Source organism: Lissotriton vulgaris, chromosome 1_1 (assembly GCF_964263255.1).
Source record: "Lissotriton vulgaris chromosome 1_1, aLisVul1.2, whole genome shotgun sequence".
In the NCBI taxonomy this organism is placed as follows: Eukaryota; Metazoa; Chordata; class Amphibia; order Caudata; family Salamandridae; genus Lissotriton; species Lissotriton vulgaris.
In genome coordinates this window covers 2,141,877,057-2,141,889,716 of record NC_141685.1, presented here as the reverse complement: position 1 = coordinate 2,141,889,716, position 12,660 = coordinate 2,141,877,057, and the positions used below count along the sequence as shown (strand labels likewise).

The 12,660-nt window shown below is 45.7% G+C and overlaps 1 protein-coding gene across 2 annotated transcripts in view; it reads left to right on the top strand.

Annotated features, from left to right (window-relative positions):
• SCUBE1 (signal peptide, CUB domain and EGF like domain containing 1) overlaps positions 1 to 12,660 on the top strand; it is a 1,931,683-nt gene that overhangs the window by 80,755 nt on the left and 1,838,268 nt on the right. For both annotated transcript variants that reach the window (XM_086922270.1, XM_086922262.1), the window contains exon 2: positions 7,427 to 7,549. In XM_086922270.1, the coding sequence (XP_086778396.1) occupies positions 7,427 to 7,549 (123 nt within the window). The remainder of the gene's footprint in view (positions 1 to 7,426; positions 7,550 to 12,660) is intronic.

Below are 12,660 nucleotides of genomic sequence, written 5' to 3'. Positions count from 1 at the left end.
GGACGACTACGTCATTCCCTGTCCTGCTTCTCCAGTGCCTGCACAGGCTGACTCACCACCTGAGAACATCGAGGGGTTCCATAATGTTGTTGAGAGAGCAGCTCAACGTTTTTAAATTCCCATGACTTTGCACGAGCAAGACTGCTTCTTGTATGATTTTAAGGAGCCTTTCAAGAAAGCAGTAAGATCTACACCCATAATAGAATACTTGTGGGGTCAAGGTGTAAAAATTATGCAAAATCCTTCCTCAGTGCCTCCAGTGTTACCTCGCTTGGATAGGAAATATAGGGTGCCTGATACTGCTCCAGCTTGTTTAATTGGACATCCCAAGCCGGACTCTGTTATAACACAGTCGGCTCAGAAAAAGTCCAAGAATCCTTTGTTAACTGCTCCGCCGTATAAAGAAGGCCGACGAATGGATAACATCAGAAAGCTTTTTTCCTCAATGTCTGCGTTGACAGTAAAAGCACCCAATGCCTTAGTGCTATAGGGGCGATATAATAGACAGTTATGGGCAGACATAGCTCCATATCTGGCGGCCTTGCCTGAAGACTCAAAAGAAGAGGCAAAGAAAATATTACTTGAGGTGAACGCTCAGCGTTGGAAATAATAGACTGCGCGATGGATATCGCGTCAACTGGATTTTGTCAACTGGCTGGCGCAGAAGTGTTAAGACGGCAAGGTTGGTTAAAGGCAACTTCTTTTCGTCCTGAAATTCAGACCAAGATCTTGGATATGCCCTATGATGGCCAGTTTCTTTTTGGACCACAAATTGATGAGGCTCTCCAAAGTATAAAGAAAGATTCGGACACAGCCAGAGCATTGGGAACTCTCGAATTCAAAAGTCCGTCCTTTCGTGGATCAAGGGGGAGGGGGCAGTCCACCTTTAGAGGAGATTACCAATATCGGTCGTCATACTCTTCTGGTCAGCAACATCAACCACATTATCAACAGCGCCAGCAGCAACAGCAGCAATCGTTTTATGGAAAATCATCCTTTCGTGGTAAAAGTAAAAAAAAAAAAGGCAACACTCGTCGGCAATGACCCTTCACTTCAGCCAGTCTCTAGTTCATTTCCACCCTCAAGAATTGGAGGAAGAATTTCCTATTTTCTAACAAATTGGAAGCAAATTACGACAGACCTTTGGGTTCTACAATTAGTTCAACTCGGCCATTCACTAGAATTTATTCACATCCCTCCCCAAACCCTTCCCCGACCTACGCTTCATAAAAAACTACGTATACTTCTCCGAGATATTTCTCTTATACTTCAGAAGGGGGCGATAGAAAGAGTTCATCTGTCTCAACGGGGGAAAGGATTTTACTCCCGCTTCTTCCTTATACAGAAAATGGAAAAGAAATGGAGACCAATTTTACACCTCAGAGCCCTCAGCAAATTCCTAAAAAGGCAGTTGTTTTGTATAGTGACAATCCAGAAAGTTTTACAACTTCTAGATGTGGAAGATTACATGCTGTCTCTGGATCTTCAAGATGCTTACTTTCATATCCCTATTCACAGGAATCACTAGAAGTTCTTAAGGTTTGCAGTAGCGGGCAGACACTTTCAATTTCGTGTCCTGCCTTTCGGGCTCAAGTCTGCACCTTGCATCTTTACGAAGTACCTCTCTCCAGTGGCTGCATATCTCCGACAACATCACCATGAAGTTTTTCCATATCTGGACGACTGGCTGATAAAGGCACCATCCTTAGAAGACGCATCCAGGTCTTCCAACGCTTGTCTACAACTTTTCAAACGTTTAGGACTCACACTCAATCGGGACAAGTCAGTCCTTCTACCATCTCAACGTATACATTTCTTAGGCGCTGCCCTCGACACAAAACTAGAGAAATCTTTTCCATCACAGGAAAAAAAGGACAAGCTCTTGACACTGGCCATTCTCGTAGCCTCCAAGAGAACCTTGACGGTTTGCCTCTTCAAATCCCTTCTCGGAATGATTTCATCATGTATCTTACTGGTTCCACACTGCCGCCTTCGAATGCGCCCTCTCCAGGAGGTGCTCTCAGCACAATGGGTCCAATGCACAGGTTCATTCGACGATCTCAAAAGAATGACACCTAAGATGGTCAAAGCTCTGCAATGGTGGATTTCTCCTCAGAACCTTTCTCAAGGCTTGCCTTTCTTGCTCCCAGCTTCACTGCAATGGTGGATTTCTCCTCAGAACCTTTCTCAAGGCTTGCCTTTCTTGCTCCCAGCTTCACCGCATATCATCAACAGACGCCTCACTGGGAGGCTCGGGAGCTTTCCTTCAAGAACTGCAGATAAGCGGAAAGTGGTCCCCCTTCGAAAAAGGTCTTCATATAAATCTCCTCGAACTACGGGCGGTTTTGCTCGCCCTTCAAGCTTTTCTCCCAAGAATCAAAAATTCTCTGGTGCTTGTACGTACAGACAATACCACGACAATGCACTATCTCAACAAGCAGGGAGGAACTCGCTCTCTGACACTCTCTCGCGAGTCGCACGAAATCTGGAACTAGTTGGTCCTGCACATTATCTCCCTTCGGGCGGAGTATGTCCCAGGCACGGACAACATTCTAGCCGATTCACTAAGCAGACAACCAACAACGTCTCACGAGTGGGAATTGGATCAGGGGATCCTCGAGCAGATATTCTCACAATGGGGCACTCCTCTAATCGATCTGTTCGCTACCAAGCACAATGCCAAATGCAAACACTTCACAAGCTGGCATCCCCAGAAGGGATCTCTAGGGAATGCATTTTCGATTGCATGGTGCAATGTCTTTGCATATGCTTTTCCACCGTTTCCGATGTTTCCCAGAGTCCTCAGGAAATTGAAAGCGGAAGCTTGCACGCTGATTCTCATAGCCCCAGCTTGGCCACACCAACATTTGTTCAAGAGCTTCAGCTTCTTTCTCTGGAACCGTCAATGCGGTTGAGGCAGTTTCCTTCTCTCCCCACAATGAACAACCAGCAAGTCCAGCATCCGAATCTGGCATCTCTCAGGTGATCCGCCTGGCTCCTGAGTTCAAAGAATTTCAGAATCTAAATATTCCGCCGGATTGTAGGGCTATTCTGGCTCAGGCTCGAGCAGACAGTACCAACAAGACATACTCTTTAAAATGGAAGAAGTTTTGCATTTGGTGTAAAACTCAGAAAAAACATCACTTTTCTTCTTCTCAAGTACAAATATTGCCTTACCTTCTGCATTTGGCAAACTCAGGCCTTGCTCATGCTCATGCCTCCATCAGGGTTCACTTGGCGGCAATATCCCGTTACAAAAGATCTTCTTCTGGCCCTTCTCTCTGGTCTCACAGATTGATCAAACAATTTCTTAAAGGCCTCTTCAGGACTTTTCCTTCTGTGAAGACTTTACCTCCTACTTGGCAGCTCAACACAGTCCTTAATCAACTCATGAAGCATCCTTTTGAGTCGATACACAGGGCTGATCTTAAGTACCTCTCTTGGAAATCGGCACTTCTTCTCGCACTTACTTCAACAAGACGAGTAAGTGAGCTTTAGGCTTTCTCAATTCAGGAGCCATTTCTACAGTTCAAACAGGACAGAGTAATTTTACGAACAAACCCAAAATTTGTACCAAAGGTCCCATCGGACTTCCATCTCAACGAACCGGTAGTCTTACGCTCTTTCTTTCCAAACCCCTACACTACGGCAGAGAGGACTCTGCATTCTCTGGATCTTAAACGCTGCCTAAAGTTTTATATTGAGAAGACGAAAACCTTCCGTAAATCCAACCAGCTCTTTGTGGCCTAAGTATTTCTCGCTGGATCTCTGCATCTACTTCATTCTGTCACAAGCGGGTGGGGCAACCCCTGCAATCTAAAGTAAGGGCACATTCCGCTAGGGCGATGTCTACATCCATGGTGCTCTTCGCAGGAGTGCCTATAATAGACATTTGCAGAGCGGCAACGTGGAAGACGCCGCATACATTCACCAAGCATTACTTCCTGGATACAAAACTTATGAAGGATGCTGCAGTGTGACAAGCAGTAGTTCAATCAATCAGTCAATCAATCATTTGTAAAGCGCACAGCATACCTGTGAGGGTCTCAAGGCGCTGGGGGGGGGGTGCTACTGATCGAACAGCCAGGTATTGAGTATCCTCCTGAAGGTCAGCAGGTCTTGGGTCTGACGTAGGCTCAGTGGGAAGGTGTTCCATGTCTTGGCGGCGAGGTGGGAGAAGGATCTCCCACCAGTGGTTGTTCTTCGGATGCGCGGTACGGTGGCGAGTGAGAGGTCGGCGGAGCATAGCTGGCGGTTGGGGATGTAGAAGGAGAGACTTCTATTGAGGTAGGTTGGGCCACTCTTGTGGAGTGCCTTATGTGCGTGGGTGAGGAGCTTGAAGGATATCCTCTTGTTGACGGGGAGACAGTGCAGGTTTCTCATGAGGGGGGTGATGTGGCCGTAGAGTGGTACGTCGAGGATCAGTCGTGCCGAGGCGTTTTGGATGCGTTGTAGTCATTTGATGAGCTTGGTCGGGGCTCCCGCGTAGAGGGCGTTTCTGTAGTCGAGGGCCTGGGTGACTGTCTTTATTGTATCTGTCGGGATCCATCTGTAGATCTTGCGGAGCATGCATAGGGTGTTGAAGCAGGAGGAGGAGACGGCGTTGCCTTGCTTGGTCATTGAGAGCTTTGAGTCGAGGATGATTTCCAGGTTGCGTGCGTGGTCGGTGGATGTCGGGGCTGCCCCCAGTGCCATCGGCCACCAGGAGTCGTCCCATGCTGAAGGGTTGGAGCCGAGGATGAGGACCTCCGTCTTGTCCGAGTTCAGCTTCAGACGGCTGGTGTTCATCCAGTCAGCGACAGCCTTCATTACTTGGTGGAGGTTGGCTTTGGCTGTGATAGGGTCCTTGGTGAGGGAGAGGATCAGCTGAGTGTTGTCGGCGTAGGAGATTATGTTGAGGTCGTGCTGTCGGGCTACGTGTGCGAACAGGGCCATGTAAATGTTGAACAGCGTCGGGCTGAGGGAGAATCCCTGGGGTACGCAGCAGATGATCTCGGAGACTTTGGAACAGAATGGGGAGGCGGAGAGGAAGGAGGTGGTCCAATCCAGAGCCTTGTCTCGGATCCCTGCGGCATGGAGGCGTGCGCGTAGTGTGCGGTGGCAGACAGTGTTGAAGGCGGCAGAGAGGTCTAGGAGGATGAGTGCTGCTGTCTCAACGTTGTCCAGCAGTGTATTGATGTCATCAGTGGCGGCGATGTGGGCAGTCTCGGTGCTGTGGTTGCGGCGGGACCCTGACTTAGAAGGGTCCAGGATTCTGTTTTCTTCAAGGTATCGGGTTAGCTGTCTGACAGTTTTCTCGATGTCCTTGGCCGGGAAGGGGAGCAGAGAGATGGGCCGGAAGTTCTTGAGGTCTCTTGGGTCTGCCTTAGGTTTTTTGAGTAGGGCGTTGATCTCGGTGTGTTTCCAGATCTCTGGAAAGGTTGCGGTCTCGAGGGAGAGATTGATGACGTTGCGCAGGTGGGGTGCTATGATGCTGTTTGCTCTGTTGAAGACGAGGTGCGGGAATGGGTCCGACGGAGAGCCGGTGTGGATTGAGTGCATGGTCTTGATGGTGTCATCAATGCTCACGCTGGCCCAGCCTAGCAGGGGGTCGTGGTCGATGGTGTACGGTAGGTCTGTTGTGTTGCTGTCTGTTAGGGCTGTCTGGGTGTTAAAGCTGTCGTGGATGTCTGCTATCTTGCGGTGGAAGAAGGTGGTGTGTCTGCTATCTTGCGGTGGAAGAAGGTGGTGAGGGAGTCGCAAAGGACTTGCGATGACGGGATGTCGTTGGTGTTGGAGCTGGGGTTGGAGAGTTCCTTCATGATGTTGAAGAGCTCCTTGCTATTGTGTGCGTTGTTGTCGAGGCAGACTTTGAAGGAAGTCTTCTTGGCCGCCCTGATGAGGTGGTGGTGGTGGTTGCGGATGGCGTCCTTGTGTGCTGCGTGGCTGTCCAGAGCTGGCCCTCTTGCTGGTGTCTCTGTGGGGGGGTTTCTTCAGCGGGGCGAGCGTGTTGGCGCAGTCCTCGATCCAGCGTCTGAGGCTATGGGCAACGCCGTCAGTGTCGGTGGGTGGGCTGAGAGCGAGGTTTGCGTGTAGTTGGTCTTCTGTGATTTTGCTCCAGCAGCGGCGGGGATCTGTTGGATGCAGAGGTGTGTGGTGGGTTTCTGGAAGGTGAAGTGGATGCAGCGGTGGTCCGTCCAGAGGAGTTCGGTGGTGTGGCTGATGGAGACATACAGGCTTGAGGAGAAGACTGGGTCGAGCGCGTGGCCGGCGGAGTGGGTGGGCGTTGTGACGAGTTGCTTCAGTCCGAGGTTGGCGAGGTTATCGATCAGTGTTGTGGAGTTGTTGTCGTTGTTGTTCTCAAGGTGAAGTTCAGGTCTCCGAGGAGGATGTAGTCGGTGGAGGTCAGGGCTTACGTGCTGATCAAGTCGGCGATGGAGTCGCTGAAATGGGACGGGGTCCGGGAGTCGGTAGACGAGGGTACCTCTGAGGGTGGAATTAGGGTCTGTGTGGATCTGGAAATGCATGTGTTCAGCGGTGCTGAGCTCGTCGTCGGTGCTAGTCGAGACCCTGATGCTGTTCTTGTGGATGATGTCGATTCCTCCTCCGACTCCGTTGGTGCGGTCTCTGTGGGTGATCTTGTAGCCGTCTGGGATGGCTATGGCGATCTTGGGTGCGGAGGAGTCGTTAAACTTCGTCATCTATTTCGATAGAGGTGAGCCTTCTTTTCATCCCACCATCCTTTTTTCGTATACGCACATTTCTCTATTGTATTTCTTGATGGTATGTTTGCTTACATTCTGATGTTTTCTATTTGTCACTTTGATATGTTATTATCTGGTGAATTTGTATCTACTGTACCATCCGAAATGTGCTTATCATTGCTTGCTACTCTGATTCAGGCATGTGAATCTATGAAAGCTACCCTAATACTGGATAAGAAATGCATTACTTAACTGTAACTGCAGTTATACAGTATTGGTATCTTTCATAGATTCACATGCAACCCTCCCACCTCCCCTGGAAGGGCTCATCTAATTCTCTTAGTAGTACGCCTACTAAGCACGGTGCTTACGAAAATCTGAGGATTAGGAGCTCCTTCCAGGAGGGTTCTAGAGGGAGGTGATAGCTGATTGGCTCTTCTCTAGAGTTAGGTCCTTTTTACAAAAGGATATGGATGTTACTAATGTGGGGCCCTTGGGCCTATTACTCTTTATGTCTAATGGGACATTATTTTATTTATGTACCGGGGACTCCCATCCGGGGAATGATTCAGGCATGTGAATCTATGAAGGGTACCAATACTGGATAACTGCAGTTACAGGTAAGTAACTCATTTCTTACAGTGCCTAACCAGAAAAAGTGGTTGCATAGCAGTAATTGCTCCTGGGTGGAGGGATTTGGGTTATTCATGTGTATTTTGTTCTTTTTTCCTGCCTCGCCACAGATATCGACGAATGTGCAGAGGACTTCGATGACTGCCACATTGACGCCATTTGTCAGAATACACCTATATCGTACAAATGTATTTGTAAAGCGGGTTATAAAGGAGAAGGGCAATATTGCGAAGGTAGGTAGAACTCCCTCCGTTTAAGATGTGTTTCTTTGAATCTTCTATAAATAAACAAATTTTGAGCCAAATTACGCACATTTACAGTTGCTTCACTTCAAATCTTGGTGTTATTGGCAAGTTCTCCCAGCTGTTTCTGCTAATTACAGAACCAATCAAACTAGTCTCTTAAACCCCGTAATTGTTGTACCTAACGATTCTGGAAGGGTTGGCGGCATAAGTAGGCCTTTTTCTTTATTCTAGCTTTTTCAAAGTTAATGGGCCCGGGAAACATCTATCCTATTCCCATGTTGTATTTTCTTGAATGTTTGGTACCTGACTGACAAAAGGCCTTCACAGAAAAGAAAGTATGCAAACTGGAGTTGCGAGCTTCAGTAGCTGTAAACGTAATATAACTTGATTTTTTTAAAGAATATTCAAAGCACTTGCTTTGCATTGCGCTATCTTTATAAATCATTTGCATTTTTTGTCACCTAAACAATGATAATCTTTCATTTTATAGATTTCTGACGGCCGAAAACATTTAAAGCCAGCCTAATCCAAAACAATCATGCTTTTTTTAAGTTGGAATGCCACATTTAAGGCTTTCAGTTCTGGAAAGTGTGCATACATCTGCCAGATATTGTTTGTCAGTTGGGTGACCACCTCACTCCCGGTCAATATGTCTAATGTCTCTAGACCTGACCTTTCTTCCTATTTATCAAAGTAAAACAAGACTACAACACTCAGAATGCACCAGCCCAGGGGTCTCCTACCTTCTCTATATCAAAATATATTTATGTTTAATGAAAATCATCCCAAGCTACTAATATTATTAGAGTTGTTATAGTGACCATACTAGACAAGATTACATTAGTGTCTACCATATGTTATGGTATGTTATGATAAGGGATTGTAACGCGCACAGCTATTCAATAGAGTGTCCCGGCGCGAGCCCTAGAGTCATAGGAGACCAAAGCATAAGATTACTGGCAGTGATCAACTCAGTGCATCAGGCAGGGAGGGATTCCTGCAGTAATGGGTAATTCAAAACCCAATGTACCAAGGTTATAATATTAATAACTTCTACCCAATTGCCACATTATTTATCTCTCAAATATCAGCTTTAAATATATTTTGGAAATTGAGCTATTTTTCTCCAAATGTTAGTTTATGAGTATTGAAAATGCACACATTTGTGTGTCGAATACACACTTTCAATTTTATTGTAGTAATTCAGTCAAGCAAAAGCTTCCTACTATTAAGTTGGGCTGCACACAGGAGAGATACTTACAGGTATCTCATAAGCTACTGGTTGAAAAAGCCTGCATTAGACTATTACACAATAGCACAGACTAGAAATGGTGTCCGAAATGATCTCAAAGTATATCCATAATGTTTCCATCAGGCTGTTCCAACATGTTTACTGTTATGTCTTGTTTTGCACCCATGGTAACTAAGGGCTTCAATCCAGAACCACGTAACCCATCTATTACCAGACTGTTTTAGCACTCCGAGCGTTTTATTTCAAAATGTTGCCATCAGATCATTAATTCGCCTTTACCTCGTTTGCCTTTTTGCACCCTATTCAACTTAGTACATAAAATACTGTCTGCCTACCTGGATGATATTTTAAAATCTTCTGGCATTAATGCCAGTGTTGGAAGGGCCTACAAAAAGAAATCACCATTTGCTTCAGCATATGGATTTAACAGTCTGTTTTCCTAGCTTTCAGACCATTTCCTCCTGGTGGTGCATAGGAACACTGGGCAGAAACGTCTATCCTGCATAGTATTGTGATGTCATTATTAAGAAGCTTACCTATGGGAGTTCTATTTGCTTTGTCAATGCTTTTTGGTGTTTGGCTGATGGTGAATGCCCTACCTGGACATTAACACCTTTGCAGATTGCAACAATTTTTAGGTCGAGCATTCAAGACCTATTGTAATTTCTTATGTTAGGTTAAAGCCATTCCCCAGCTCTTGATTTGTTTGTGTCGGGGTCCTTCAAAAATCCTTGCTTGCCAGTGGTCAGTCTTGCCTCTTTGTCCCTCCTTTCTCTCTTCCGTTCCTGCCATGCAGCAGGGACTAAGTGGTGTCTCATTCCGCTCTGGTTCTTTATCCATTCTCTGGGGGACTCTTTTCTTTCTTGGTTTCCTGCTCTGTTAGTGCTGGTCTGTGTTCAGCTTCAGCGCCCTAGCTTCTTACATTTAAATATAGCATTCTTCCTACCACCTAACACCACAGTTATTTTACTGCTGGCTCCCCTGCCCTGCCTCCCACTTGGTTGCTTGTTAATAATTGTCGACATTATCTATTAGAATTATCTATCAGAACTGCTAGCATTTCACCAGCACTGTGCTGGGTTCGTTTTTATTGTGAATATCCTGGCTCCACTTTCTCTGCTCTCCACCCCCCTCCCAATTAGTCACGGGGGCACCAGCCGCCTCACAGCAGAGCCAGGCCTCAGAGCAAGGGGCACTGCTGTCTGTGCCTGCCCTGCTCCTCTCAGCTGTCGTGGCCGTAGACTGGCTCAGGTTTCTACAGAGAATGGCAAATGCTTGTTTAATTTTCTGCTTTTGCAATCCTCTGTTCCCTGCGCAATACTTGTGTGACTCCGATCGTATTTTCCCTGCTTCTAGTACTTATTCAACCAATCAGCTGAGCCGTGGCACACTTGGCCACATGTCAGTGCTACATCAGGGAAGAACTACGTTGTTTTCAGTGGCGAATATTCTACCTTTGGCAGCACCATCTTAAAAAGTGAGTGCTGTGAAACTACACTTAGACACAAGGGCCTTGGAAGGGTCTAAGGCGGCTTCACTATTCATATGCGAAAACACTACAGGGTTTGTGTACAGTATGTAGATAACACTGCAACTCTACCACATCATTCAGTTCCCTGGCAGACCTTCATCGTATTTAGTGTGGGACATAGCGGATGGAGAACGTGTACACACACATGGGTTTAAGGGATTGTTTGGCGGAACCGCTAAGGCAGCAGAGCGGCATTTCCCATACACCAGTCCACGTGTTGTATTTTGTTTACCCAAGGTTAATGCTTACCCTTCCTTCCTAATTGAGACTTCTTTTGCTTAATCATTGGGGATATTACCTATTCTTTGCAAGCGTGCTGCCATTTGATTAAGGGTCACAGTTTTTACAGATCAATATATACAGAGAATATGGTTCCTGTCCATGTATATTGGATCTTGCCCATAGACTCATGTCATAACCTGTTTGCTTGTTTATGCCACATTTCCTTTGGGTTCGTCCCTTACCGTTTAACACAATGTTTTAATAAAATGTCCATTCCCTCAGTCTATTGTAGCAGGGTTTCCGTTCTCCCACAGAACTGTGCACAGAGATCTAGAACCTGGGTGAATTAGGATGACCCAAAACTCACCTTAGTATCAGAAATCCCCTTACCTAGCTAGCTACAGTGTCTCATTGGTCATAACAAACTCCCAATGACTTAGACAATCCAGAACATGAACTTAGGGTACCTCAGGTATCGTGGAACACATGAACACTCTTTCATTATATAATCATTTCAAACCAAAACTGGGAGTCAAAGAACACACGTGCAAGTTTGAAAGATTTATTTTTCAATGCAAGGTTCTCAAACGCAGTATCTTATATAATACCAACATACATATGATAAAAATCAGAGTTATCAGCATAGTCACTAATCCATAGTAAGCAAACGGTGATAGCATATTATAATGCAAAAATCTATAGAAATCTGTATCACCTATATTTCGCGCACCCTATTTAGCATACTATATTATATCTAAGAAGGTCTCATTTGGGTTTTTAGCAGGGCGGGCCCATACCTCTAAAAGTCAGTAGTAGAAGATCACATCAACAGCTACCAGCTCTCTGCATGCGAAGCATCAAGTCTGTTGATTCATTCCCTGTAACTCTATCTTAAACCCGCGTAGAGCCCAATGTTGGCAGCAACATTATTTGTGTTATGTCTAATGTGGTGCGAGGATCAGGCTTCTAGCAACCTTGTGTTAGGTTATTCTTAGAGGGTGCAGTTCTCAGTGTGCAGACAGTTGTACCAAGTGTACAAAGCACAACTGATATCAGAGCAACAACATATTATTCTCAAATAAATCACATCTTTCGTCTAGGTTGAAAGCTACAATAACAATTAGGTGTTGTGTGCAAACTGAAGCCGAAGGAAAATATGTTGTTTAAACATTTAATAAACTCATGCTAACTTAACACAATATATAGAAACGCAATAACCATATGACACCCCCCCAATGATCCGAGGACGGTCAAAAAGGAAAAAAAAAAACAAGCCAATACTATAAGAAAGGCAAAACATGAAAGCAGAGTTCAACAATATTGAGCCACGCTAAATGTATGTAGATGTATATAAAAATCAATAATACAAAATATGCATGAATGCCTATAGTGGCCACACAAAAATATAAAAATCTTGAACTTGAGGCCAATTATAAAATCATAGGCCCAGAACACATGAAAGTTGAATGTTCGTAAAAGAAAAGGCATCATTCAGAATTACTAAAAAGTCACGTGTCATAATAGTGAAAGTCTCCAAAGCCACTCATGGGTGGATAGAATATGCTAAATAGGCAGCCACAGCTTCCAACATGAAATCACTGTCTTCATCCGAAAACAGTTCAGCCATCCAATTTAGCAATGGGAAAGAACATACGTGCTCCTCCAACACCGAATCCTCTAGCAACATCAGAGGACAACTCAGTGGGTTCTCGAGAACGCTATGTGCCAGAAAGTCATGCGCCGCTGCGGGTATGTCCCACTGACCCATTAGTCCATGCATCGCTGCCACGGCCATAACCCTTTCGCCAGAACAAACCAACTCGTGAGCAACTACGGGGCTCATCAGCTGATCAAAATCGACGTCAGGAGAAGTCGGTAAGCAGAGACACAAATCAATGGCCCAGTTGAAATCACAGCTCAGGCAATGAAACACAGTCTGGACACATGTGAAATAGGAAAATCAAAATGATAATCCAAAAGCTGTGCTTAAAGTCGCAAGCGGCAAGGTGCTATAGTAATCAAGCATCCGGTTGCGAAACAGTGTCCGAAGGGGCTGAGCGGCCTCTTGCGCAGGATGGGCATCCATGTTTTATA